At 48.7% G+C, this 26,853-nt stretch overlaps 1 protein-coding gene across 3 annotated transcripts in view; it reads left to right on the plus strand.

Annotated features, from left to right (window-relative positions):
• The window catches only part of LOC142255936 (beta-1,4-galactosyltransferase 3-like), a 46,562-nt gene that overhangs the window by 13,138 nt on the left and 6,571 nt on the right, over positions 1–26,853 (plus strand). For 2 of the 3 annotated variants that reach the window (XM_075327385.1, XM_075327386.1), the window contains exons 2-5: positions 16,076–16,639; positions 21,864–22,099; positions 22,507–22,694; positions 25,552–25,674. In XM_075327385.1, the coding sequence (XP_075183500.1) occupies positions 16,375–16,639; positions 21,864–22,099; positions 22,507–22,694; positions 25,552–25,674 (812 nt within the window). In that variant the 5' untranslated portion in view covers positions 16,076–16,374. Of the gene's footprint in view, positions 1–15,930; positions 15,988–16,075; positions 16,640–21,863; positions 22,100–22,506; positions 22,695–25,551; positions 25,675–26,853 lie in introns of those variants that run through there. The other variant, XM_075327387.1, reaches the window with a different exon arrangement.

A 26,853-nucleotide genomic window follows, 5' to 3' on the forward strand; every position in this document is an offset into this window, starting at 1 on the left:
TATATATATATATATATATATATATATATATATATATATATATGTATGTATGTATGTATGTATGTATGTATGTATGTATGTATGTATGTATGTATGTATGTATGTATGTATGTATGTATGTATGTATATATATATATATATATATATATATATATATATATATATATATATATATATATATATATATATATATATATATATATACATACATATATATATATATATATATATATATATATATATATATATATATATATATATATATATATATATATATATATATATATACATACATACATACATACATACATACATACATACATATATATATATATATATATATATATATATATATATATATATATATATATATATATATATATATATATATATATATATATGTATGTATGTGTATATATATATATATATATATATGTATGTATTCAATATCGCTATCTAATTTAGTCTGTAATATATAATTGCTGGTATTATTTTTTTATCAATGATATTACTACCTTATTAATTAGTAGTATTATTTTTTATTATTATTATATATTTTTTTATTTTTTTTATTTTCTGGACACTCACTGTGTGAATCCTGCATTGAAGTTTTCGTTTTTTGGGGGGGGGTTTCACCCTGTGTTACAACAATCAGGTCACTTTAAACAAGCAAAGCTGCAGTGTAAAGCATGGACAGCCCCTGTGACTCCAGCAGCTGGACAACGTCCCGCGCTTTCCCATGGGTGATTTTTTTTTTTTGCCCGGTGTGTGCAGTCGGCCGCTGCCGGCGTCTCCTTTGATGACTCAGGTTTAAAGGGAAAACATGAGCCAAGTTTTGGCAACAGCCGATGTTTATATGTATATGTTTATATATGGAGGCAGTGTGCGCTCTAGTGTCCTGCAGTTATCAGCACACTTCTGCCTCCCATCGCCTTGTGGGTGAGGTCCTGCCTCGTTTTTCCTTAGAGGTCCCTTTAAGAGGGCGACTTCTATGGGAAGGCAGTGCCTGCACGGTGTCGGTGTTGCCAGTTGTCTCCCCGTCTCTATGTGTAATTCCCCGGACTCTGCGTCACCCCTGGCTGCCAGATGTCCCCCGAGCACGGCCGATCATATTCTCATTTCCTCCACTCCTGGCATAGATTTGGCGCTCTGGGTTATAATCTCCGCATTAATGCAGCCTGAGGGCGCGTGATTGAAGTCTCCGGTACACGCTGTGCAGCCGCCGCCCCGCAGGTGACTGTGTACAGAGGCACCAGCCTCACCCCGCTACTGCAGAGGACACAGAGACCACCTGTGTGAGCGCTGCACCGCCGAGCCCAGACCAGATACTCCTGAAGAAGGGCGTGGCAGAATAGTGAGTGCAGCTCTGGAGTATAATACAGGAGGTATCTCAGGATCAGTAATGTATGTACACAATGACTGCACCAGCAGAATAGTGAGTGCAGCTCTGGAGTATAATACAGGAGGTAACTCAGGATCAGTAATGTAATGTATGTACACAGTGACTGCACCAGCAGAATAGTGAGTGCAGCTCTGGAGTATAATACAGGAGGTATCTCAGGATCAGTAATGTATGTACACAATGACTGCACCAGCAGAATAGTGAGTGCAGCTCTGGAGTATAATACAGGAGGTAACTCAGGATCAGTAATGTAATGTATGTACACAGTGACTGCACCAGCAGAATAGTGAGTGCAGCTCTGGAATATAATACAGGAGGTAACTCAGGATCAGTAATGTATGTACACAGTGACTGCACCAGCAGAATAGTGAGTGCTGCTCTGGGGTATAATACAGGATGCAACCCAGGATCAGTATAGGTGTGGGCCGGTGACCGCTGTGACTTGGGGTTTATAGGTGTGGGTCGGTGACTGCTGTTACTTGGGGTGTATAGATGCGGGCCGGTGACTTGGGGTGTATAAATGCGGGCCGGTGACTTGGGGTGTATAGGTGCGGGCCGGTGACTTGGGGTGTATAGGTGTGGGTCGGTGACTGCTGTGACTTGGGGTGTATAGGTGCGGGCCGGTGACTTGGGGTGTATAGGTGCGGGCCGGTGACTTGGGGTGTATAGGTGCGGGCCGGTGACTTGGGGTGTATAGGTGCGGGCCGGTGACTTGGGGTGTATAGGTGCGGGCCGGTGACTTGGGGTGTATAGGTGCGGGCCGGTGACTTGGGGTGTATAGGTGCGGGCCGGTGACTTGGGGTGTATAGGTGCGGGCCGGTGACTTGGGGTGTATAGGTGCGGGCCGGTGACTTGGGGTGTATAGGTGCGGGCCGGTGACCACTGTGACTTGGGGTGTATAGGTGCGGGCCGGTGACCACTGTGACTTGGGGTGTATAGGTGTGGGTCGGTGACCACTGTGACTTGGGGTGTATAGGTGCGGTCCGGTGACTTGGGGTGTATAGGTGCGTGCCGGTGACCACTGTGACTTGGGGTGTATAGGTGTGGGTTGGTGACCACTGTGACTTGGGGTGTATAGGTGCGGGCCGGTGACCACTGTGACTTGGGGTGTATAGGTGTGGGCCGGTGACTTGGGGTGTATAGGTGCGGGCCGGTGACTTGGGGTGTATAGGTGCGGGCCAGTGACTTGGGGTGTATAGGTGCGGGCCGGTGACTTGGGGTGTATAGGTGCGGGCCGGTGACTTGGGGTGTATAGGTGCGGGCCGGTGACTTCAGGTGTATAGGTGTGGGTCGGTGACCGCTGTGACTTGGGGTGTATAGGTGCGGGCCGGTGACTGCTGTAACTTGGGGTGTATATGTGTGGGCCGGTGACTTGGGGTGTATAGGTGTGGGTCGGTGACTGCTGTGACTTGGGGTGTATAGGTGCGGGCCGGTGACTTGGGGTGTATAGGTGCGGGCCGGTGACTTGGGGTGTATAGGTGCGGGCCGGTGACTTGGGGTGTATAGGTGCGGGCCGGTGACTTGGGGTGTATAGGTGCGGGCCGGTGACCACTGTGACTTGGGGTGTATAGGTGCGGGCCGGTGACCACTGTGACTTGGGGTGTATAGGTGTGGGTCGGTGACCACTGTGACTTGGGGTGTATAGGTGTGGGCCGGTGACTTGGGGTGTATAGGTGCGGGCCGGTGACCACTGTGACTTGGGGTGTATAGGTGTGGGTTGGTGACCACTGTGACTTGGGGTGTATAGGTGTGGGTTGGTGACCACTGTGACTTGGGGTGTATAGGTGCGGGCCGGTGACCACTGTGACTTGGGGTGTATAGGTGCGGGCCGGTGACTTGGGGTGTATAGGTGCGGGCCAGTGACTTGGGGTGTATAGGTGCGGGCCGGTGACTTGGGGTGTATAGGTGCGGGCCGGTGAATTGGGGTGTATAGGTGCGGGCCGGTGACCACTGTGACTTGGGGTGTATAGGTGCGGGCCGGTGACCACTGTGACTTGGGGTGTATAGGTGTGGGTCGGTGACCACTGTGACTTGGGGTGTATAGGTGCGGTCCGGTGACTTGGGGTGTATAGGTGCGGGCCGGTGACCACTGTGACTTGGGGTGTATAGGTGTGGGCCGGTGACTTGGGGTGTATAGGTGCGGGCCGGTGACTTGGGGTGTATAGGTGCGGGCCAGTGACTTGGGGTGTATAGGTGCGGGCCGGTGACTTGGGGTGTATAGGTGCGGGCCGGTGACTTGGGGTGCATAGGTGCGGGCCGGTGACTTGGGGTGTATAGGTGCGGGCCGGTGACTTGGGGTGTATAGGTGCGGGCCGGTGACTTGGGGTGTATAGGTGCGGGCCGGTGACTTGGGGTGTATAGGTGCGGGCCGGTGACTTGGGGTGTATAGGTGTGGGCCGGTGACTTGGGGTGTATAGGTGCGGGCCGGTGACTTCAGGTGTATAGGTGTGGGTCGGTGACCGCTGTGACTTGGGGTGTATAGGTGCGGGCCGGTGACTGCTGTAACTTGGGGTGTATATGTGTGGGCCGGTGACTTGGGGTGTATAGGTGTGGGTCGGTGACTGCTGTGACTTGGGGTGTATAGGTGCGGGCCGGTGACTTGGGGTGTATAGGTGCGGGCCGGTGACTTGGGGTGTATAGGTGCGGGCCGGTGACTTGGGGTGTATAGGTGCGGGCCGGTGACTTGGGGTGTATAGGTGCGGGCCGGTGACCACTGTGACTTGGGGTGTATAGGTGCGGGCCGGTGACCACTGTGACTTGGGGTGTATAGGTGTGGGTCGGTGACCACTGTGACTTGGGGTGTATAGGTGTGGGCCGGTGACTTGGGGTGTATAGGTGCGGTCCGGTGACTTGGGGTGTATAGGTGCGGGCCGGTGACCACTGTGACTTGGGGTGTATAGGTGTGGGTTGGTGACCACTGTGACTTGGGGTGTATAGGTGCAGGCCGGTGACCACTGTGACTTGGGGTGTATAGGTGCGGGCCGGTGACTTGGGGTGTATAGGTGCGGGCCGGTGACTTGGGGTGTATAGGTGCGGGCCGGTAACTTGGGGTGTATAGGTGCGGGCCGGTGACTTGGGGTGTATAGGTGCGGGCCGGTGACTTGGGGTGTATAGGTGCGGGCCGGTGACTTGGGGTGTATAGGTGCGGGTCGGTGACTGCTGTGACTTGGGGTGTATAGGTGCGGACTGGTGACTGCTGTAACTTGGGGTGTATAGGTGCGGGCCGGTGAGTGCTGTAACTTGGGGTGTATAGGTGCGGGCCGGTGACTTGGGATGGACCGTTCTTTTTCCATCTAGATATAAAGGAACTTGATGCTTCCGGTTTTACCAGTTTTTCTTGACTGTTGAGCGGGAGGTCAAGGAAGAATAAAGTGTAGATGCTGCACAAAAGATAAGACCCGTGACAATGGAGGCGGGCGAGGCATGAATAGCAATTCCCTCCCCTGGCCCTGGTCGCGTTCTGCTTTGCCCACGATTTGTCTCTGACCATTCCGGAATAAGGGGGGACACGGTCCTTTCACTCTCGCGATCAGTGCTGATAATTTTTGTATTTAGTGCATTGTATCCCTGCTTGCTGTCAGTGAATTGATACAAATTGATTCTTGTGCAGAATCATCCAACTCATGCCACGGCTTCTTACAGTAACGCGCCCTGAAACATTGTAACAAACCATGTGTTATGGGCGAGACTAATTCTATTCATTTAAAGCAAGCAGAGATACGTAGTAGTTTTTTACCTGCTCTAATTACCGCTTTTCTCCTGAATCCGGGGATGTTTCTCTTTTCTTCCTGCGCCCCTCCGTTCCTGAGATGCGGCCCCTTCTTTCCTGTACTTGACATTTTAGCCACATGGGTGTGGCACATGAGGGACCACTCCCACTTGTAAAAAGACTACATTTTTATATATATATATATATATATATATATATGTGTGTGTGTGTGTGTGTGTGTATGTATGTATGTATGTATGTATGTATGTATGGGGAAGAAGAGGCCGTATCTCGGGAACGGAGAGGCGCAGGGAGAAAAGAGAAACGTCGCCGGATTCACGAGAGCAGCGGCTTTTACACCAGGTAAGAAAACGTTATGTATTTCAATGAATTTACGACCTTTTAAAATCGTAAGTGCATCGTAAATATGTAATGATTAAACTCTGACGTGGTTAGTGCCTCAGTGAGGCCCGGACTGTTCCCCTGCCAGGAATCCTCAGGTGTGTGCGGCAGCGACAGCCTAAAACGCGCCCCTGCCGGTCAATAGCGTGACTCGGAGGGAGGAAGTTTCTACAGCTCATGCATTAAAAATGAATCCTTTCCCCTCATTACGGCTATCCAGGTCAGTGCATTTTACTGCCCCGTGGATTTCTAGTTAGATGGGAGGGAGGATGGGGCAGTGCAATTCGCTGTCTGCTGCATTCACAATTTAGCAGCTTCAGAGCTGAACTCCTTCACCATCAATGTCTGCAGAGCTTTTTTTAGTCTGCTGCATTCACAATTCTGCAGCTTCGGAGCTGAACTCCTTCACCATCAATGTCTGCAGAGCTTTTTTTAGTCTGCCGCAATCACAATTCTGCATCTTCAGAGCTGAACTCCTTCAACATCAATATCTGTACAGAGCTTTTTCTGTTGCTGCATTCACAATTCTGCAGTTTCAGAGCTGAATTTCTTCACCATCAATGTCTGTACAGAGCTTTTTAGTATGCTGCATTCACAATTCTGCAGCTTCAGAGCTGAACTCCTTCACCATCAATGTCTGTGCAGAGCTTTTTCGTATGCTGCATTCACAATTCTGCAGCTTCAGAGGTGAACGCCTTCACCATCAATGTCTGTACAAAGCTTTTTCGTCTGCTGCATTTACAATTCTGCAGCTTCAGAGCTGAATCCCTTCACCATCAATGTCTCTGCAGAGCTTTTTAGTCTGCTGCATTTACAATTCTGCAGCTTCAGAGCTGAACTCCTTCACCATCAATATGTCTATGCAGCTTCAGAGCTGAACTCCTTCACCATCAATGTCTGTGCCTCATTTACCATCAATACCTGTGCAGAGCTTTTTCGTCTGCTGTATTCGCAGTTCTGCAACTTCAGAGCTGAACTCCTTCGCCATCAGTGTCTATACAGAGCTTTTTCCGCTGCTGGCTGGGGAATGGGAGTTTTTGGGGGACTTATTTTACACCAGGTGCTAGTCACTAATTTTCACAACCCCTACCTGCTTGCTGACTGTTTCCACATTGTTGTATGTTTTCGTTGTCTCACCCTTAACCCAAAAGTCCAGAGGTTATAATAGTGCGGATACAGAAGAAGCCGCTAATAACCCTGATTGCAGATTATATAAGACTCCTCCAATTGAAAAATGTGTGAAATAAAACGGCTGATAACAGGGAACAACAGAGCTGCCTTATAGCTATATTGCAAATAACGGAGATAGTCTGCAGCTTTACTGTTCCTTTAAGTGTGCGGATTTTCCCTGCGGTGTTACGGCCCTTTGTCTCCCACCTCCTCCCATTCTTCTACCCTGCTCTGTGCTGCAGATGTGTCGGGGAGCCATATGTGACCCCCGAGGCTTCTGTGCGAGCCTCCTGCATCTAATTGGAGCACAAAGGTATCCAAACGTGACTGCTGCTCTCCTACTGTGCGCACATCCTGCACTGACACATTGTAACAAACTGTCAGGACAGAGACTTGTGTATTCAGCTCACAGAGCATGGTGTAGACTGGATACATATATATATATTACTGCTCCTATGTACAGGAATATAACTACTATAATACTGCTCCTATGTACAAGAATATACCTACTATAATACTGCTCCTATATACAAGAATATAACTACTATAATACTGCCTCTATGTACAGGAATATAACTACTATAATACTGCTCCTATATACAGGAATATAACTACTATAATACTGCTCCTATGTACAAGAATATAACTACTATAATACTGCTCCTATATACAAGAATATAACTACTATAATACTGCTCCTATATACAAGAATATAACTACTATAATACTGCCCCTATATACAAGAATATAACTACTATAATACTGCTACTATGTACAAGAATATAACTACTATAATACTGCTCCTATGTACAAGAATATAACTACTATAATACTGCTCCTATATACAGGAATATAACTACTATAATACTGCTCCTATGTACAGGAATATAACTACTATAATACTGCTCCTATATACAAGAATATAACTACTATAATACTGCCCCCTATATACAAGAATATAACTACTATAATACTGCCCCTATGTACAAGAATATAACTACTATAATACTGCTCCTATGTACAAGAATATAACTACTATAATACTGCTCCTATGTACAGGAATATAACTACTATAATACTGCTCCTATATACAAGAATATACCTACTATAATACTGCTCCCTATATACAAGAATATACCTACTATAATACTGCCCCCTATGTACAGGAATATAACTACTATAATACTGCCCCCTATATACAAGAATATACCTACTATAATACTGCCCCTATGTACAAGAATATAACTACTATAATACTGCCCCCTATATACAAGAATATACCTACTATAATACTGCCCCCTATGTACAGGAATATAACTACTATAATACTGCCCCCTATATACAAGAATATACCTACTATAATACTGCCCCTATGTACAAGAATATAACTACTATAATACTGCCCCCTATATACAAGAATATACCTACTATAATACTGCCCCTATGTACAAGAATATAACTACTATAATACTGCCCCCTATATACAAGAATATAACTACTATAATACTGCCCCTATGTACTAGAATATAACTACTATAATACTGCCCCCTATGTACAAGAATATAACTACTATAATACTGCTCCTATGTACAGGAATATAACTACTATAATACTGCTCCTATATACAAGAATATACCTACTATAATACTGCTCCCTATATACAAGAATATACCTACTATAATACTGCCCCCTATGTACAGGAATATAACTACTATAATACTGCCCCCTATATACAAGAATATACCTACTATAATACTGCCCCTATGTACAAGAATATAACTACTATAATACTGCCCCCTATATACAAGAATATACCTACTATAATACTGCCCCCTATGTACAGGAATATAACTACTATAATACTGCCCCCTATATACAAGAATATACCTACTATAATACTGCCCCTATGTACAAGAATATAACTACTATAATACTGCCCCCTATATACAAGAATATACCTACTATAATACTGCCCCTATGTACAAGAATATAACTACTATAATACTGCCCCCTATATACAAGAATATACCTACTATAATACTGCCCCCTATGTACAGGAATATAACTACTATAATACTGCCCCCTATATACAAGAATATACTTACTATAATACTGCCCCTATGTACAAGAATATAACTACTATAATACTGCCCCCTATATACAAGAATATACCTACTATAATACTGCTCCTATGTACAAGAATATAACTACTATAATACTGCTCCCTATATACAAGAATATAACTACTATAATACTGCTCCCTATATACAAGAATATAACTACTATAATACTGCTCCTATGTACAAGAATATAACTACTATAATACTGCTCCCTATATACAAGAATATAACTACTATAATACTGCTCCCTATATACAAGAATATACCTACTATAATACTGCCCCCTATGTACAGGAATATAACTACTATAATACTGCCCCCTATATACAAGAATATACCTACTATAATACTGCCCCCTATGTACAGGAATATAACTACTATAATACTGCCCCCTATATACAAGAATATACCTACTATAATACTGCCCCTATATACAAGAATATAACTACTATAATACTGCCCCTATGTACAAGAATATAACTACTATAATACTGCTCCCTATATACAAGAATATAACTACTATAATACTGCTCCCTATATACAAGAATATAACTACTATAATACTGCTCCCTATATACAAGAATATAACTGCTATAATACTGCTCCCTATATACAAGAATATAACTACTATAATACTGCCCCCTATGTTCAAGAATATAACTACTATAATACTGCTCCTATATACAAGAATATAACTACTATAATACTGCACCCCATGTACAAGAATATAACTACTATAATACTGCTCCCTATATACAAGAATATAACTGCTATAATACTGCTCCCTATATACAAGAATATAACTACTATAATACTGCCCCCTATGTTCAAGAATATAACTACTATAATACTGCTCCCTATATACAAGAATATAACTGCTATAATACTGCTCCCTATATACAAGAATATAACTACTATAATACTGCACCCCATGTACAAGAATATAACTACTATAATACTGCCTCCTATGTACAAGAATATAACTACTATAATACTGCCTCCTATGTACAAGAATATAACTATTATAATCCCTCATTATTCTATGTTTTCTCTGTCGCAGTTTTGTTGAATTCTTGCCTCACTTTAATTCCTTCTTTCTCCACATATTGCTCATTATCTGATGCTGGATTATTTATAACCCATAATACCGTTTGTTGTGAGAGAAATATCCGGCTCTTCTGTAATTACTGTTATAGTATCTGCCATTACTACCTCTTGTGGTCGGTATTCACAGTCTGACTGCTCTAACTGTAAAGAACCCTTTCCTGTTTAGCTGCCGGGATCGCCTTTCCCTCACATGTATAGATTGCCTCTGGGGCTTGCAAGAGATAAATCCAGTGTTTTGTGCTTACTATATGTGTATTTATACGCGGAAATTAGATCACCCCGGAGCTGAGCAACTTTTCTAACTTCTCAATATGAGAGGCCCCTGCATAGTGTTGGGGGAGGCCCCCCCCTTGCGTAGTGTTGGGGGAGGCCCCCCCCCCTTGGGTAGTGTTGGGGGAGGCCCCCCTCTTGCATAGTGTTGGGGGAGGCCCCCCCTTGCGTAGTGTTGGGGGAGGCCCCCCCCCCTTGCGTAGTGTTGGGGGAGGCCCCCCCCCTTGCGTAGTGTTGGGGGAGGCCCCCCCCTTGCATAGTGTTGGGGGAGGCCCCCCCCCCTTGCATAGTGTTGGGGGAGGCCCCCCCCTTGCATAGTGTTGGGGGAGGCCCCCCCCTTGCGTAGTGTTGGGGGAGGCCCCCCCCTTGCGTAGTGTTGGGGGAGGCCCCCCCCCCTTGCGTAGTGTTGGGGGAGGCCCCCCCCCTTGCGTAGTGTTGGGGGAGGCCCCCCCCCTTGCGTAGTGTTGGGGGAGGCCCCCCCCCCTTGCGTAGTGTTGGGGGAGGCCCCCCCCCCTTGCGTAGTGTTGGGGGAGGCCCCCCCCCCTTGCGTAGTGTTGGGGGAGGCCCCCCCCCCCTTGCGTAGTGTTGGGGGAGGCCCCCCCCCCCCTTGCGTAGTGTTGGGGGAGGCCCCCCCCCCCTTGCGTAGTGTTGGGGGAGGCCCCCCCTTGCGTAGTGTTGGGGGAGGCCCCCCCCCCTTGCGTAGTGTTGGGGGAGGCGCGTGGATTTTGACCCTATCCAATCAGAAGGCTGCAAAGATTATAAAGTTTCAAAAAGTTTCAGTTTGAAAAACTTTAAAAATGCGGTTAACCCTTTCCTTCCTGCACCCACTTCTTTAGCTCCCCGTGTCTTCCCATCGTGGCCCCGGCAGGATTTCGGGGGTCCGGGGATTTGTCTCCTCTCCTCGGTGCACCCTGACCCCTGGGATTTCCCCGCTGTGCCTCGCTTTGTGCCGTTATTTCCTCCTCTGCGGCGGGGCTTGTAACTTTTTTTTATTTCCTCTGTGTAAACCACTTTGTCCTCTGGCGCTTCCTCCTCGGTGTCACACGCAGCCGGGGATCCCATCCCGCAGGTGATACTTTATACCTGGCACGTTTGCTCAGATCCGCTCGGCCGTGAACAGTTTAGCAGGTAATCCGCCGCCCGGTGATCACTCACTTTCTGCTTTGTTCTTGATACTTTCCGGAATGATCTTCCATCAACACGAGGGGCTTGCATGGCAAAGACCCCCACAATCGTCAGCTCGGTGGGCCCCATGAGCGAATAGCATTATTTTAACATTTTGGGGATTGTTATTTTAGCAGTTTGTTGATGTAGATCCTGATGGGGGATGCTCTGTATATTTAGCAGCAAGGTCCCATCAGTGCGACCACAAGGAAGGAGCTCAGGCGCCTTCTGCATCCGGGACTGCCGTCCATTGTGGCGGCTTCAGAGGCCACAGGCCACACTGATCACCTCTGATCCCGAGTGATCGACACAGGAAGTGGTGTCCGGCTAAAGCTTTTCCCTGCAGTGGCCACTAGAGGGGAAATGCAGTATTACATGCCAGTTATTTAAATGGGGCACATTAGGTGGGGGGCATTTAATGAGCAGCGGACCCTCCCTGTAATGTCCATACACCTGACCCCTTATCTGACAACAGACAAGCACTAATAAACGCACCCCCCTACTAGCAGCAGCAGTTTTATAATTTTCTTTTTATTTTAGACTTTTAGTATTTATTTAGTATTTTAATATTTTAAATTAGTAGTATTTTATTTTTTTATTTTAGATATTTACTATTTATTATTTTGTATTTTAATATATTTAGTATTTATTTGGATTTTAATATTTTGAATTAGTAGTGTTTTATTTTTTTTATTTTAGATATTTATTATTTTGTATTTTAATATTTTAGATTGTTGTTGTAATAATATTGTTATTATTATTATGAAGTAGTAGTAGTTTTTATAATATTTTTTAGATATTTAGTATTTATTTTGTATTTTAATATTTTCAATTAGCATCAGAAGTAGTAGTTTTTTATAATTTTTTTATTTTAGATATTTAGTATGTATTTTGTGTTTTAATATTCTACATTATTTTATAATTATTATTATTATTATTATTATTATTATACAATATAAATCTAAAATAATAATAAAAAATAGAATGTGATAAAATAAACTGCTAGTACTAATAAACTGCAAAATAATAATAGTTATAAACTAATCTACAATTTAAAATACAAAATAAATACTAAAAATCTAAAATATTATAAAATAAACTACCACGAATATTAAATCTACAATGTTAAAGTACAAAATATTTTATACTTTACTATTGTAGATTACTAGTAGTGCTAGTTATTTTATTTTTATTTTAGATTTTTAGTATTTTGTATTTTAAATTTGTAGATTCTTTATTAGTTTATTACTATTATTATTTTGCACTTTAATATTGTAGTTTATTAGTACTAGCAGTTTATTTTATAATTTATTTTTTTTTTAGATTATTTTTATATTTTAATATTGCAGATTATTATTAGTAGTAGTGGTAGCAACAGCAGTAGTTATTTTATTTTTGTTATAATTTTAGATTATTTATTAATATTATTATTTATAATTATTCTTGTATTTTAATATTGCAGATTATTATTATTAGTAGTAGCAACAGCAGTAGTAGTTTTATTTTTGTTATAATTTTAGATTTTAATTATTATTTTATTTTAATATTGCAGATCATTAATAGTTTTTTTTATAATTCTTATTATAATTTTAGATTTTAATAAAAGAATAAAATATAAAATAAACTACCAATAATCTACATTATTAAAATACTATAAATCTAAAATTATAATAAAAATAATTATGAAGCTACTAATCTACAATTTTAAAATACAAAATGTTGTTTTGCATTTTAATATTTTAGTTTATTATTATTATTAGTAGTAGTAGTTTATTATATTCTCTTTTTATAATTTTTTATTTTTCCTATAATTTTAATTAGATTATTTTATTTTTTTTCTTTCATCTATTTTTAATCTTTTTTTTTTTTCATTTTCACCAAATTATTTTAATTTGTACATTTTTTTTTTATTTTTTTTTTAAAATCTGTTTCATATGTCAATCTGTTTTTCTTTTTCTTTTTTTCATTTATGTTTTGGTCGCCTTTTCCTTACTAAATTTGTGCGACTGATTCATCAATTGTGCTTTTTCTTTATAAAATGTCATATTTTTGACGCAAATGTTCTCCGATTCCTCCCCCCATGGAGGGATTTTATGTACGCCTCAATTTTGTTTGCAAAAGATTTGCGACATTTTAGCTGAATATGGAATATATTTTTATTTCTTTGTTTATTGCAATTTTGAAAGCAAAAAAAAACAAACCTAAAAGACAAATAAAAAGAACTTTTGATTTGGCTCAGATTTCAAGAACCAAAATTGTTTTTTTGGAAGTATAATGTCAGCAAATGCCAAAACCCCAGAAGTGATCAACAGTGGCCCAAACAGTAACCCTGTGTACCTGTGTATTGATGTGTATTGTGGTATCATTATGTTTCTCCTTCTGAATGCGTTTATTCAATGACAGCAAGCAGAGATATTGAAAATGATCAGTTCACACACTGTCGCTGAATTATCATTTTGAGTTCTTGGTGAATTTTCCATGAAGCGATGTTTGCATCGTTTTTGAAATTGAAGTCAATGGGTTAAAAAAAAAAAACGCTGCAAATTATTTTCTGCAACAAATTTGCAATGAAAGAAAAAAATCAACGTGTGCACGGGGCTCTAGGATACTCATTGCCTTTACTGGATCAGGTTTTACTTGCAATTTTGTGACGAACCTTGCCCTCTCTGAAGCCTTTTGCCCTCTCTGAAGCCTTTTGCCCTCTCTGAAGCCTTTTGCCCTCTCTGAAGCCTTTTGCCCTCTCTGAAGCCTTTTGCCCTCTCTGAAGCCTTTTGCCCTCTCTGAAGCCTTTTGCCCTCTCTGAAGCCTTTTGCCCTCTCTGAAGCCTTTTGCCCTCTCTGAAGCCTTTTGCCCTCTCTGAAGCCTTTTGCCCTCTCTGAAGCCTTTTGGCCCTCCTTTTGCACCCTTTTTGGCCTTCCTTTTGCACCCTTTTTGGCCCTCCTTTTGCACCCTTTTTGGCCCTCCTTTTGCACCCTTTTTGGCCCTCCTTTTGCACCCTTTTTGGCCCTCCTTTTGCACCCTTTTTGGCCCTTCCTTTTGAACCCTTTTTGGCCCTTCCTTTTGAACCCTTTTTGGCCCTTCCTTTTGAACCCTTTTTGGCCCTCCCTTTTGAACCCTTTTTGGCCCTCCCTTTTGAACCCTTTTTGGCCCTCCCTTTTGAACCCTTTTTGGCCCTCCCTTTTGAACCCTTTTTGGCCCTCCCTTTTGAACCCTTTTTGGCCCTCCTTTTGAACCCTTTTTGGCCCTCCTTTGGAACCCTTTTTGGCCCTTTCTTTGGAACCCTTTTTGGCCCTTTCTTTGGAACCCTTTTTGGCCCTTTCTTTGGAACCCTTTTTGGCCCTTTCTTTGGAACCCTTTTTGGCCCTTTCTTTGGAACCCTTTTTGGCCCTTTCTTTGGAACCCTTTTTGGCCCTTTCTTTGGAACCCTTTTTGGCCCTTTCTTTGGAACCCTTTTTGGCCCTTTCTTTGGAACCCTTTTTGGCCCTTTCTTTGGAACCCTTTTTGGCCCTTTCTTTGGAACCCTTTTTGGCCCTTTCTTTGGAACCCTTTTTGGCCCTTTCTTTGGAACCCTTTTTGGCCCTTTCTTTGGAACCCTTTTTGGCCCTTTCTTTGGAACCCTTTTTGGCCCTTTCTTTGGAACCCTTTTTGGCCCTTTCTTTGGAACCCTTTTTGGCCCTTTCTTTGGAACCCTTTTTGGCCCTTTCTTTGGAACCCTTTTTGGCCCTTTCTTTGGAACCCTTTTTGGCCCTTTCTTGGGAACCCTTTTTTGGCCCTTTCTTTGGAACCCTTTTTGGCCCTTTCTTTGGAACCCTTTTTGGCCCTTTCTTTGGAACCCTTTTTGGCCCTTTCTTTGGAACCTTTTTTGGCCCTTTCTTTGGAACCTTTTTTGGCCCTTTCTTTGGAACCTTTTTTGGCCCTTTCTTTGGAACCTTTTTTGGCCCTTTCTTTGGAACCCTTTTTGGCCCTTTCTTTGGAACCCTTTTTGGCCCTTTCTTTGGAACCCTTTTTGGCCCTTTCTTTGGAACCCTTTTTGGCCCTTTCTTTGGAACCCTTTTTGGCCCTTTCTTTGGAACCCTTTTTGGCCCTTTCTTTGGAACCCTTTTTGGCACCCTTTTTGGCCCTCCCTTTTGGCACCCTTTTTGGCCCTCCCGGATCTCCTGCCCTCAAAAAAACGCATCAAAGCCTAAAAAATAAGTTTAAAAAAAATACAAACTCCTATAAAAGTAGAAGTACATGGAAAAGTTGTAGAAGTTTTAGAAAAGTGTTTTGCGCTGATGTGGCGGCTGCGGCCATCGTCGTGCCCAGTATCTTACATTTTGTGTGCCCCCCGCCCCCCCGGGGGTGGTCCGCCCAGGCTTGTGTCAGGGGTTTATATGACAGTGATGACCGGAGCCAAGTACAACCTTGAGGTATGAAACGCGTCGGGCCACTTCTTTGTTTGGCTCCCGGCGGCTGGAATTTGCTTTGTTCTTTCGGCTTTTTGTGTGCACCCCTCTCTCGCTCCCTCCCCGCTAGCTGCCTAATTGCTGGCAGCGGCACCGCTCCTCCCTCGCCTCCCTCTCCTCCTGCTGCTCTCGTTCTGCGCTTCACTTCCTAGTGATTGCCACAAGCTCGGCGCGCAGGAGGGAACTGGCCGCGTTCAGGTGATTCTGGGCATCCATCCATCTCCACTTCCTCCGAAAAACGCGTCTCGCCCACTTGACTAACGTGCACCCGTCTTATTTCTTGCAGGATCCGACATCTGAACATGTTCCTCTGCCGATGCAGCCCTGGACCTCGGAGGAGCGGACCCTAGCCCATGTGCCTTACGCCCCCCGGCCCCCCTCCTTATATTTCCCTTTTTGAGGATTTCTTCCCCCTCCTCCCGTCATGACTCGGCCCGGAGAGGAGAGATGACGGCTCTTATCATCCTTCATCGGGAGGCGAGCAGAAACTTGCTATAATCCGCCGAGGACACGTGGACTGGAGGAGGCCATTGTGTTTATTTTTTTAGGTGTTTTTTGGGGGTTTTTCGCCACGTCTGTGAAATCATGGTGCTCGCCAAGGGCCGGTACCTGCTGCTGTTCCTCTGCGTCCAGCTGGTGGTGATGGCGCTGCTGTACCGGGAAGGTTACCGGAAGCGCGTGGCCTATTTCTTCGGTATTTTTTATAAAAACGGACCCCATTCTCTCGCGCTGCTGAACGGACAGAACCTTTCCTCTCCCGGTGACGTCTACGCCAACCTCAGCTTGATATCCAGGGTTGCCGTGCGGGAAGATCTGCTACCATACTGCCCCGAGACCTCGCCTTTCCTAGGTAAGTGGTGGAAAAATGCAACCTAGCGGGGTGCATAAATTAGTGCACCCCATGTGTAGCATTGTCCAGCTAGGGGTGACTTTGTGTTGCATTGGATGATGACCCCCCACATAGTCCTTTATCCTGCGCTGACACATTGTAGCAAACTGCCAGGACGGCACTGACACATTGTAGCAAACTGCCAGGACGGCGCTGACACATTGTAGCAAACTGCCAGGACGGCGCTGACACATTGTAGCAAACTGTCAGGACGGCGCTGACGCATTGTAGCAAACTGCCAGGACGGCGCTGACGCATTGTAGCAAACTGCCAGGACGGCGCTGACGCATTGTAGCAAACTGCCAGGACGGCGCTGACGCATTGTAGCAAACTGCCAGGACGGCGCTGACGCATTGTAGCAAACTGCCAGGACGGCGCTGACGCATTGTAGCAAACTGCCAGGACGGCGCTGACGCATTGTAGCAAACTGCCAGGACGGCGCTGACGCATTGTAGCAAACTGCCAGGACGGCGCTGACGCATTGTAGCAAACTGCCAGGACGGCGCTGACGCATTGTAGCAAACTGCCAGGACGGCGCTGACGCATTGTAGCAAACTGCCAGGACGGCGCTGACGCATTGTAGCAAACTGCCAGGACGGCGCTGACGCATTGTAGCAAACTGCCAGGACGGCGCTGACGCATTGTAGCAAACTGCCAGGACGGCGCTGACGCATTGTAGCAAACTGCCAGGACGGCGCTGACGCATTGTAGCAAACTGCCAGGACGGCGCTGACGCATTGTAGCAAACTGCCAGGACGGCGCTGACGCATTGTAGCAAACTGCCAGGACGGCGCTGACGCATTGTAGCAAACTGCCAGGACGGCGCTGACGCATTGTAGCAAACTGCCAGGACGGCGCTGACGCATTGTAGCAAACTGCCAGGACGGCGCTGACGCATTGTAGCAAACTGCCAGGACGGCGCTGACGCATTGTAGCAAACTGCCAGGACGGCGCTGACGCATTGTAGCAAACTGCCAGGACGGCGCTGACGCATTGTAGCAAACTGCCAGGACGGCGCTGACGCATTGTAGCAAACTGCCAGGACGGCGCTGACGCATTGTAGCAAACTGCCAGGACGGCGCTGACGCATTGTAGCAAACTGCCAGGACGGCGCTGACGCATTGTAGCAAACTGCCAGGACGGCGCTGACGCATTGTAGCAAACTGCCAGGACGGCGCTGACGCATTGTAGCAAACTGCCAGGACGGCGCTGACGCATTGTAGCAAACTGTCAGGACGGCGCTGACGCATTGTAGAAAACTGTCAGGACGGCGCTGACGCATTGTAGAAAACTGCCAGGACAGGAGAGCGACCTGCGCCCCGGATAATGTTAGGACAAACCCTCCGCCGGTGGCTAGGAAGAACGGCTCTACTCACTAACAGCAAGCGGAGATCCTGAGAAGGGAAAAGCGGATCTTGCGTTCCCTCCTCTTATAACACTCCAGTGCTCTTGTCATGTCGGGAGCGTTATAAGAGGTGCGGCTGATTCATAGAAGGGATTGTGCAGGAGCAGGGGATTGTCACTTCACTATTCAGACTGAAGTGGCTGATAACAGAGGACAATCAAGAACATCTCATGGGGGTGCAGTGAATTGTCACTTGTGCCATTATCCAATCTAAAATGGCTGATAACAGAGGACAATCGATAACATCTTTACAGTATTTGGAGGGTGCGTTGACTTTTAACCCATCCATGGAAGGGGCGGGGGGGGGGACTTTCTCCCTTAAAGGGCTGTTTCCATCATACACAGCGGTGATGTGTATCCAGTAGGGGTCTAATTGTCAGCGCTATGGACCCCCCTGAAAAGCCAGGTATGTGCAATTGGGGAGCTGCTCTGCAGGGTAAGATTGAGTAGGGGTCTGGCACAGCACCCTACATTATAAACATCACGGAGGTCTCACAGGACGGTCCCACCCCTTAGTGATTTGAATGCATCGCGGTGGTGTCACAGGAAGGACCCCCCCTTAGTGATTTAATGCATTGCGGTGGTGTCACAGAACCCCCCTTAGTGATTTTAATGCATCGCGGTGGTGTCACAGGAAGGACCCCCCCTTAGTGATTGAATGCATCGCGGTGGTGTCACAGGAAGGACCCCCCTTAGTGATTGAATGCATCGCGGTGGTGTCACTGGAAGGACCCCCCCCCTTAGTGATTTAATGCATTGCGGTGGTGTCACAGAACCCCCTTAGTGATTTTAATGCATCGCGGTGGTGTCACAGGAAGGACCCCCCCCTTAGTGATTGAATGCATCGCGGTGGTGTCACAGGACGGACCCCCACCCCCCCTTAGTGATTTAGGCCATTATTTTACAAGACTGTAATTTTCCTCGGGGATGGAAGGGTCCTGCCGGCTGCTTGAGGTGGTTGCTGTATTTCCCTTTATCTGGTGGTGCTGGGACTTGTAGTTCGCTCCGGTATTTCGCAATGTTTGCTTTTACACGCGGTTTCGTTACGTTGGCGGCTTGTGTTTATTTAACCTGGTGAGATTCCTGCCGTGGTGCGGTGTGAAGGTCGGGGCGTGCGCCACCTGCCTGACTTTCCTTTATGTACAGAGGTGGTGGGGCCGGCGGACTCTCTCCCCATCGAGAGGGGTGTCGGGTTTTTACGACACTCCACTATACATTCACCTAAAGGGGATTTCCAACCTTCAGGAAAAAATTCATGAAAACGAGCGCCCGACGTTCTAAAAAAGAACAAAAAAAAAAAAAAACGTCCATGACCACTGCAGCCAATCACTGACCCCAGCGGTCACCTGCTTCCTGATCGCAGTGGTGCGAGTGCTGGGACCCCCACTGATCGTATCCCATGTATAAGGGCCTGATTGCAGGGGGTGCGAGTGCTGGGACCCCCACCGATCCCGTCCCATGTATAAGGGTCTGATCGCAGGGGGTGCGAGTGCTGGGACCCCCACCGATCCCGTCCCATGTATAAGGGTCTGATCGCAGGGGGTGCGAGTGCTGGGACCCCCACCGATCATGTCCCATGTATAGGGAATGACTTCCTGATCGCAGGGGGTGCGAGTGCTGGGACCCCCACCGATCATGTCCCATGTATAGGGAATGACTTCCTGATCGCAGGGGGTGCGAGTGCTGGGACCCCCACCGATCCTGTCCCATGTATAGGGAATGACTTCCTGATCGCAGGGGGGGTGAGTGCTGGGACCCCCACCGATCCCGTCCCATGTATAGGGGATGACTTCCTGATCGCAGGGGGTCCTCAGTGCAGATGTGAGGATGATTATTGCGGAATTATACAGGCCGTATCGCAGGCACAAGTCTTGGCCCCCCGCAGGTCCTGTGCCCCGAGCTGACGCCCTCATGTGCCCCCCGGCCCCCCTATCCTTGTATAATTATCCAAACCTCATGAATCCGGCAGTGTTCTCTGTGGGAGGTGGGCTCCATAATCCGCAGCTCCTGGCACCGCTTATCCCTCTGTTAGGACTGACCTGGGAACACGCGGCGCCGTCCCCCCCCCCCCCCCCCCCGGGGACAAGCTGAGCTCTTGGGAGGGTATTTTGTTTGGTGACCCAAAATCAGGATTATGACATTAAGATGGGGGGGCCGACACCGTCACATTGTGCCCCCGGATGCCGCCATGTCCTGGCACCACATGCCGATCAGAGGCGTCGGTGCACTCGCCCAGTCTTCCCTGCGCCTGCACAAATATTTGCAGACCTGTCTGCCGTTACATGGCTCGGAGGTGCAAGATACCAGTGTATAACGGTAATGGGCTATGTGGGGACCTCCGGGACCCCCCAATCCAGAGAAATAAGGGGCCGCACTGCTGCTGCCTCCTCCCGCCGGGAACTGCTGCCCGCAACGTGATTTACTGATCACATGGACCCTAATGAACAGGAGACCAGGGCAGCGCCCCCTCCGCTAGAGACCCCTGTAGGGGGCGCATAGACTTTTGGGGTCCGGGCCTAAATACTTAGGAGTTATGTTAATCTTATGACCAGATTATCCTCCCAAAAATTCCACTGAGTGCGTGACCTCGCTCCTTTCCGGCCCCTCTGTATACACAGTGACTGCACCAGCAGAATAGTGAGTGCAGCTCTGGAGTATAATACAGGAGGTAACTCAGGATCAGTAATGTAATGTATGTACACAGTGACTGCACCAGCAGAATAGTGAGTGCAGCTCTGGAATATAATGCAGGATGTAACTCAGGATCAGGAATGTAATGTATATACACAGTGACTGCACCAGCAGAATAGTGAGTGCAGCTCTGGAATATAATACAGGATGTAACTCAGGATCAGGAATGTAATGTATATACACAGTGACTGCACCAGCAGAATAGTGAGTGCAGCTCTGGAGTATAATATAGGAGGTAACTCAGGATCAGTAATGTAATGTATGTACACAGTGACTGCACCAGCAGAATAGTGAGTGCAGCTCTGGAGTATAATACAGGAGGTAACTCAGGATCAGTAATGTATGTACACAGTGACTGCACCAGCAGAATAGTGAGTGCAGCTCTGGAGTATAATACAGGAGGTAACTCAGGATCAGTAATGTATATACACAGTGACTGCACCAGCAGAATAGTGAGTGCAGCTCTGGAGTATAATACAGGAGGTAACTCAGGATCAGTAATGTAATGTATGTACACAGTGACTGCACCAGCAGAATAGGGAGTGCAGCTCTGGAGTATAATACAGGAGGTAACTCAGGATCAGTAATGTATGTACACAGTGACTGCACCAGCAGAATAGTGAGTGCAGCTCTGGAGTATAATACCGGCTGTAGCTTTTCCTTTTCTGCCATTTCCGCTTTAGCTGACTGGTCTTTTTGCAGTTGGTTTCTGGCAGTTGGTTTGCTGACTGTTCATTATATTGTGTATCTGTAGTGGACACATAATCCTGGGCGATGCGTCCGGTCGCAGTCTCGCTTGTCGCCCCTATGTTGGGCTGTGATGTGGTTTTTGGCAGCGGTTCTCTATACGAGCCTCGCTGTGATTACAGTCGCTCACGGTGGTGCGATTGCTCCGGTTTCTGCCTCTTCTGACCTCGGGGTTATGTGGAGCCGGCACACGCCGCTCCTCCCTCCTTAGATCTTAATCTCTAAGTGCTTTTTCCCCTCTGAAGAGGCAATTTGCATGTGATTTCCCGGAGTAGCATTGCATGGCGAATAAGCCTCCTTACTCGTGCCATATGTAATACTGCCTTTCTCTCCTCGCCCCAGGAGGACCCATCCGGGTGCAGCTGCCGGAGGTGTTGACGTCGGAAGACGTGGTCCACAAGAATCCGTATGTGACCAAAGGAGGCCGGTACAAGCCCCCCGACTGCGAATCCACGCACAAGACCGCCGTCATCATCCCGCACCGCAACCGGGAGCAGCACCTGAAATACCTCCTGTACCATCTCCACCCCTTCCTGCAGAGGCAGCAGCTGAACTACGGCATCTACATCATCCACCAGGTAGAGATCCGAGACCCCCCGGACACCGGGACCTCCGGAGACGATAACCTCCCCTCCCCCGAGCCTTGCAGTCAAGCCAGATGCTAGTTAGGGAGTTGCTGGATAAGCGATTCCCTTTCGCTCACAGTTGCCGGTGCACAGACGCTCCGGGGTCTCTTCTGGGTCCCCTTGAATCAAAGGGTTAAACACCCAAGACTGACAGCCGTGCGCCCTTGCAGCGCTTTATGACTGCTGTAAAATGGCGTATCAGTAACCAGAGATAGCGAGGTGTCTGATATATCCCAACTATCAGCGGTTGTCCCATCTCCCAGGTGTCGGGTGTGAGGCTCGGTGGGGTACTAATATTTATGCAATTGGCTCCTCTCCTTGGCGGTGATGATATTTGGGGGCTCCTCGTCTCTTTCCAGGCAGGGAATTACACCTTCAACCGGGCGAAGCTGCTGAACGTGGGCTTCAAAGAGGCGATGAAGGACGAGGATTGGGACTGCATGTTCTTCCACGACGTGGACCTCATTCCCGAGGACGACCGCAACCTGTACACCTGCGACAAGTTCCCCAAACACGCCTCCATCGCCATGGACAAGTTTGGATACAAGTAGGTGCTGGGATTTCGGTGGGCTCACCTTTCCTGTAATCTACAGCTTACTTTTTGGCTTTGCTGTATAGACTGGAGCAGAGTCATCTCATTACTATTATAGGATGGGGCCAGCAGAGTCCGATAAGGCTACGTACGTCGCTCCTCTGCGTCTTCCTGGTCTCCAATTTGTAGCTTACTTGTTGGCTTTGCTGTATAGACTGGATCAGGGTCAGCAGAGTCATCTCATTGCTATTATTATAGGACAAGGCCAGTAGAGTCAGATAAGGCTCTGTACGCAGTTCCTCTTCCTGGTCTCCAATTTGTAGCTTACTTGTTTGCATTGCTGACCCTATTCCAGTCTATACAGCAGAGTCATCTCATTGCTATTATAGGACAAGGCCAGCAGAGTCAGATAAGGCTCCGTATGCAGTTCCTCTTCCTGGTTTCCAATTTGTAGCTTACTTGTTGGCTTTGCTGTATAGACTGGAACAGAGTCAGCAGAGTCATATCATTGCTATTATAGGAGAGGGCCAGCAGAGTCTGATAAGGCTACCTACGCAGTTCCTCGGCGTCTTTCTTGTCTCTAATTTATAAATTACTTGTTGGCTTTGCTGTATAGACTGGAGCAGAGTCATCTCATTTTTATTATTATAGTATAGGGCCCAGCAGAGTCAGGGAAGGCTCCGTACACAACTCCTCTGCCTCTTCTTGGTCTCCAATCTGCAGCTTACTTGTTGGCTTTGCTGCATAGACTGGATCAGCGTAATCTCATTTCTATTATTATAGTATAGGGCCCAGGGGAGTCAGGTAAGGCTCTGTACATAACACCTCTACCTATTCTTGGTCTCCAGTCTGCAGCTTACTTGTTGGCTTTGCTGTATAGATTGGAGCAGAGTCAGCAGAGTCATCCCATTGCTATTATTATAGGACTTTTTTTTTTTTTTTTAATAAATCGGTAGCACATAATTGACCCACATGGGTTTATTTGTTGGGATCGCACCCCCTTTCCCCCGGGACGGAGTTCTAGGTATGAAACCGCAATGTTGTCATGAAAGTCCTGGCTGTTCCCAAGAACAAAAGTAGTGAGGATCCGATGTTACAGAACCTTCCGGACAGCGCTGGAAGTCCCCGTCCCCGGAGGGGACTCTGGTGACCCCACGCCTGTGTGACATCTGTAATCTGCCTTCTATACTTAGTCACTGACTATGAAAGGACGCGGGATCCATCTACAGGGTGTTGTGACATCGCGGCTGCAGGGTTCCTATTGTTCAGTCATTGCTTGCTTTTTGGGAAAGTTGCCCCGCAGCTCCCTGAAGGTTCGTCAGACGGCTCCTCCAGACGGCCGCTCCTCAGTAATGACGTCATTAATCCTTTATCATTGGCAGAAGTGGGAAATGTGATAGCAGCCGGAGCAGACATCTGAGCCGTGTCTCGCAATCTCCTCCCCGCTCCGCCATATTCCCAGTGATTTGTCACTCAGGATCCAGGGAAAGATGGGGGACAGCTCGCTGTGCAGTCAGGGCTAACTGGTGTGATAGTTGTGGGTCACACGTGTGACACCGGCGCGTCTAGTGGCCGCTAATGGTCACTCCTCTGCCCTACGGAAGCTCTCAAAATAACTGGGCAAGTGTGGACGGAGATCGTCCTTTGCCTGCCTCCCTCCCCCGGACTCCTCCGCTGCCCGTCCTTTGCCTGCCTCCCTCCCCCGGACTCCTCCGCTGCCCGTCCTTTGCCTGCCTCCCTCCCCCGGACTCCTCCGCTGCCCGTCCTTTGCCTCCCTCCCCCGGACTCCTCCGCTGCCCGTCCTTTGCCTCCCTCCCCCGGACTCCTCCGCTGCCCGTCCTTTGCCGCCCTCCCCCGGACTCCTCCGCTGCCCGTCCTTTGCCGCCCTCCCCCGGACTCCTCCGCTGCCCGTCCTTTGCCGCCCTCCCCCGGACTCCTCCGCTGCCCGTCCTTTGCCGCCCTCCCCCGGACTCCTCCGCTGCCCGTCCTTTGCCGCCCTCCCCCGGACTCCTCCGCTGCCCGTCCTTTGCCGCCCTCCCCCGGACTCCTCCGCTGCCCGTCCTTTGCCGCCCTCCCCCGGACTCCTCCGCTGCCCGTCCTTTGCCGCCCTCCCCCGGACTCCTCCGCTGCCCGTCCTTTGCCGCCCTCCCCCGGACTCCTCCGCTGCCCGTCCTTTGCCGCCCTCCCCCGGACTCCTCCGCTGCCCGTCCTTTGCCGCCCTCCCCCGGACTCCTCCGCTGCCCGTCCTTTGCCGCCCTCCCCCGGACTCCTCCGCTGCCCGTCCTTTGCCGCCCTCCCCCGGACTCCTCCGCTGCCCGTCCTTTGCCGCCCTCCCCCGGACTCCTCCGCTGCCCGTCCATTGCCGCCCTCCCCCGGACTCCTCCGCTGCCCGTCCTTTGCCGCCCTCCCCCGGACTCCTCCGCTGCCAGTCCTTTGCCGCCCTCCCCCGGACTCCTCCGCTGCCCGTCCTTTGCCGCCCTCCCCCGGACTCCTCCGCTGCCCGTCCTTTGCCGCCCTCCCCCGGACTCCTCCGCTGCCCGTCCTTTGCCGCCCTCCCCCGGACTCCTCCGCTGCCCGTCCTTTGCCGCCCTCCCCCGGACTCCTCCGCTGCCCGTCCTTTGCCGCCCTCCCCCGGACTCCTCCGCTGCCAGTCCTTTGCCGCCCTCCCCCGGACTCCTGCGCTGCCAGTCCTTTGCCGCCCTCCCCCGGACTCCTCCGCTGCCCGTCCTTTGCCGCCCTCCCCCGGACTCCTCCGCTGCCCGTCCTTTGCCGGACTCCTCCGGACTCCTCCGCTGCCCGTCCTTTGCCGCCCTCCCCCGGACTCCTGCGCGGCCCATCCCTGGTGATTATCCCTATACTCTTCTCTCTACAGGTTGCCGTACAAGACGTACTTCGGAGGGGTCTCGGCTCTCACCCCAGAACAATACATGAAGATGAATGGATTTCCCAACACCTACTGGGGGTGGGGCGGCGAGGACGACGACATCGCAGTCAGGTGAGATTGGGGGGCCGCTGACCATAACCCCCATGGTGGAGGTCACTGCCGCTGATCATAACCTCCATGGTGGAGCTCTGCGCCGCGGATCAATAGTCTGCACCTAATCTCCGGGGCCGCTGATCATCCCCCTCCATGGTGGAGCTCAGGGCCGCTCATCATCACCCTCCATGGTGGAGCTCAGCGCCGCTCATCATCACCCTCCATAGTGGAGCTCAGCGCCGCTCATCATCACTCTCCATGGTGGAGCTCAGCGCCGCTCATCAATCCCCCTCCATGGTGGAGCTCAGCGCCGCTCATCATCCCCCTCCATGGTGGAGCTCAGCGCCGCTCATCATCCCCCTCCATGGTGGAGCTCAGCGCCGCTGATCATCCCCCTCCATGGTGGAGCTCAGCGCCGCTCATCATCCCCCTCCATGGTGGAGCTCAGCGCCGCTCATCAATCCCCCTCCATGGTGGAGCTCAGCGCCGCTCATCAATCCCCCTCCATGGTGGAGCTCAGCGCCGCTCATCATCCCCCTCCATGGTGGAGCTCAGCGCCGCTCATCATCCCCTCCACGGTGGAGCTCAGCGCCGCTCATCATCCCCCTCCATGGTGGAGCTCAGCGCCGCTCATCATCCTCCTCCACGGTGGAGCTCAGCGCCGCTCATCATCCCCCTCCACGGTGGAGCTCAGCGCCGCTCATCATCCCCCTCCACGGTGGAGCTCAGCGCCGCTCATCATCCCCCTCCACGGTGGAGCTCAGCGCCGCTCATCATCCCCCTCCACGGTGGAGCTCAGCGCCGCTCATCATCCCCCTCCACGGTGGAGCTCAGCGCCGCTCATCATCCCCCTCCACGGTGGAGCTCAGCGCCGCTCATCATCCCCCTCCACGGTGGAGCTCAGCGCCGCTCATCATCCCCCTCCACGGTGGAGCTCAGCGCCGCTCATCATCCCCCTCCACGGTGGAGCTCAGCGCCGCTCATCATCCCCCTCCACGGTGGAGCTCAGCGCCGCTCATCATCCCCCTCCACGGTGGAGCTCAGCGCCGCTCATCATCCCCCTCCACGGTGGAGCTCAGCGCTGCGGTTCGGAAGTCTGCACCTAATCTCCGGGGCTTATCGCTCCTGACTCCACCTATATAACACAATGAAGTGCCGCATTCACAGCAGATCATGTCCCAGGTTCTCACGTTATGT

The sequence above is a fragment of the Anomaloglossus baeobatrachus genome, chromosome 11, assembly GCF_048569485.1.
Source record: "Anomaloglossus baeobatrachus isolate aAnoBae1 chromosome 11, aAnoBae1.hap1, whole genome shotgun sequence".
Lineage (NCBI taxonomy): Eukaryota > Metazoa > Chordata > Amphibia > Anura > Aromobatidae > Anomaloglossus > Anomaloglossus baeobatrachus.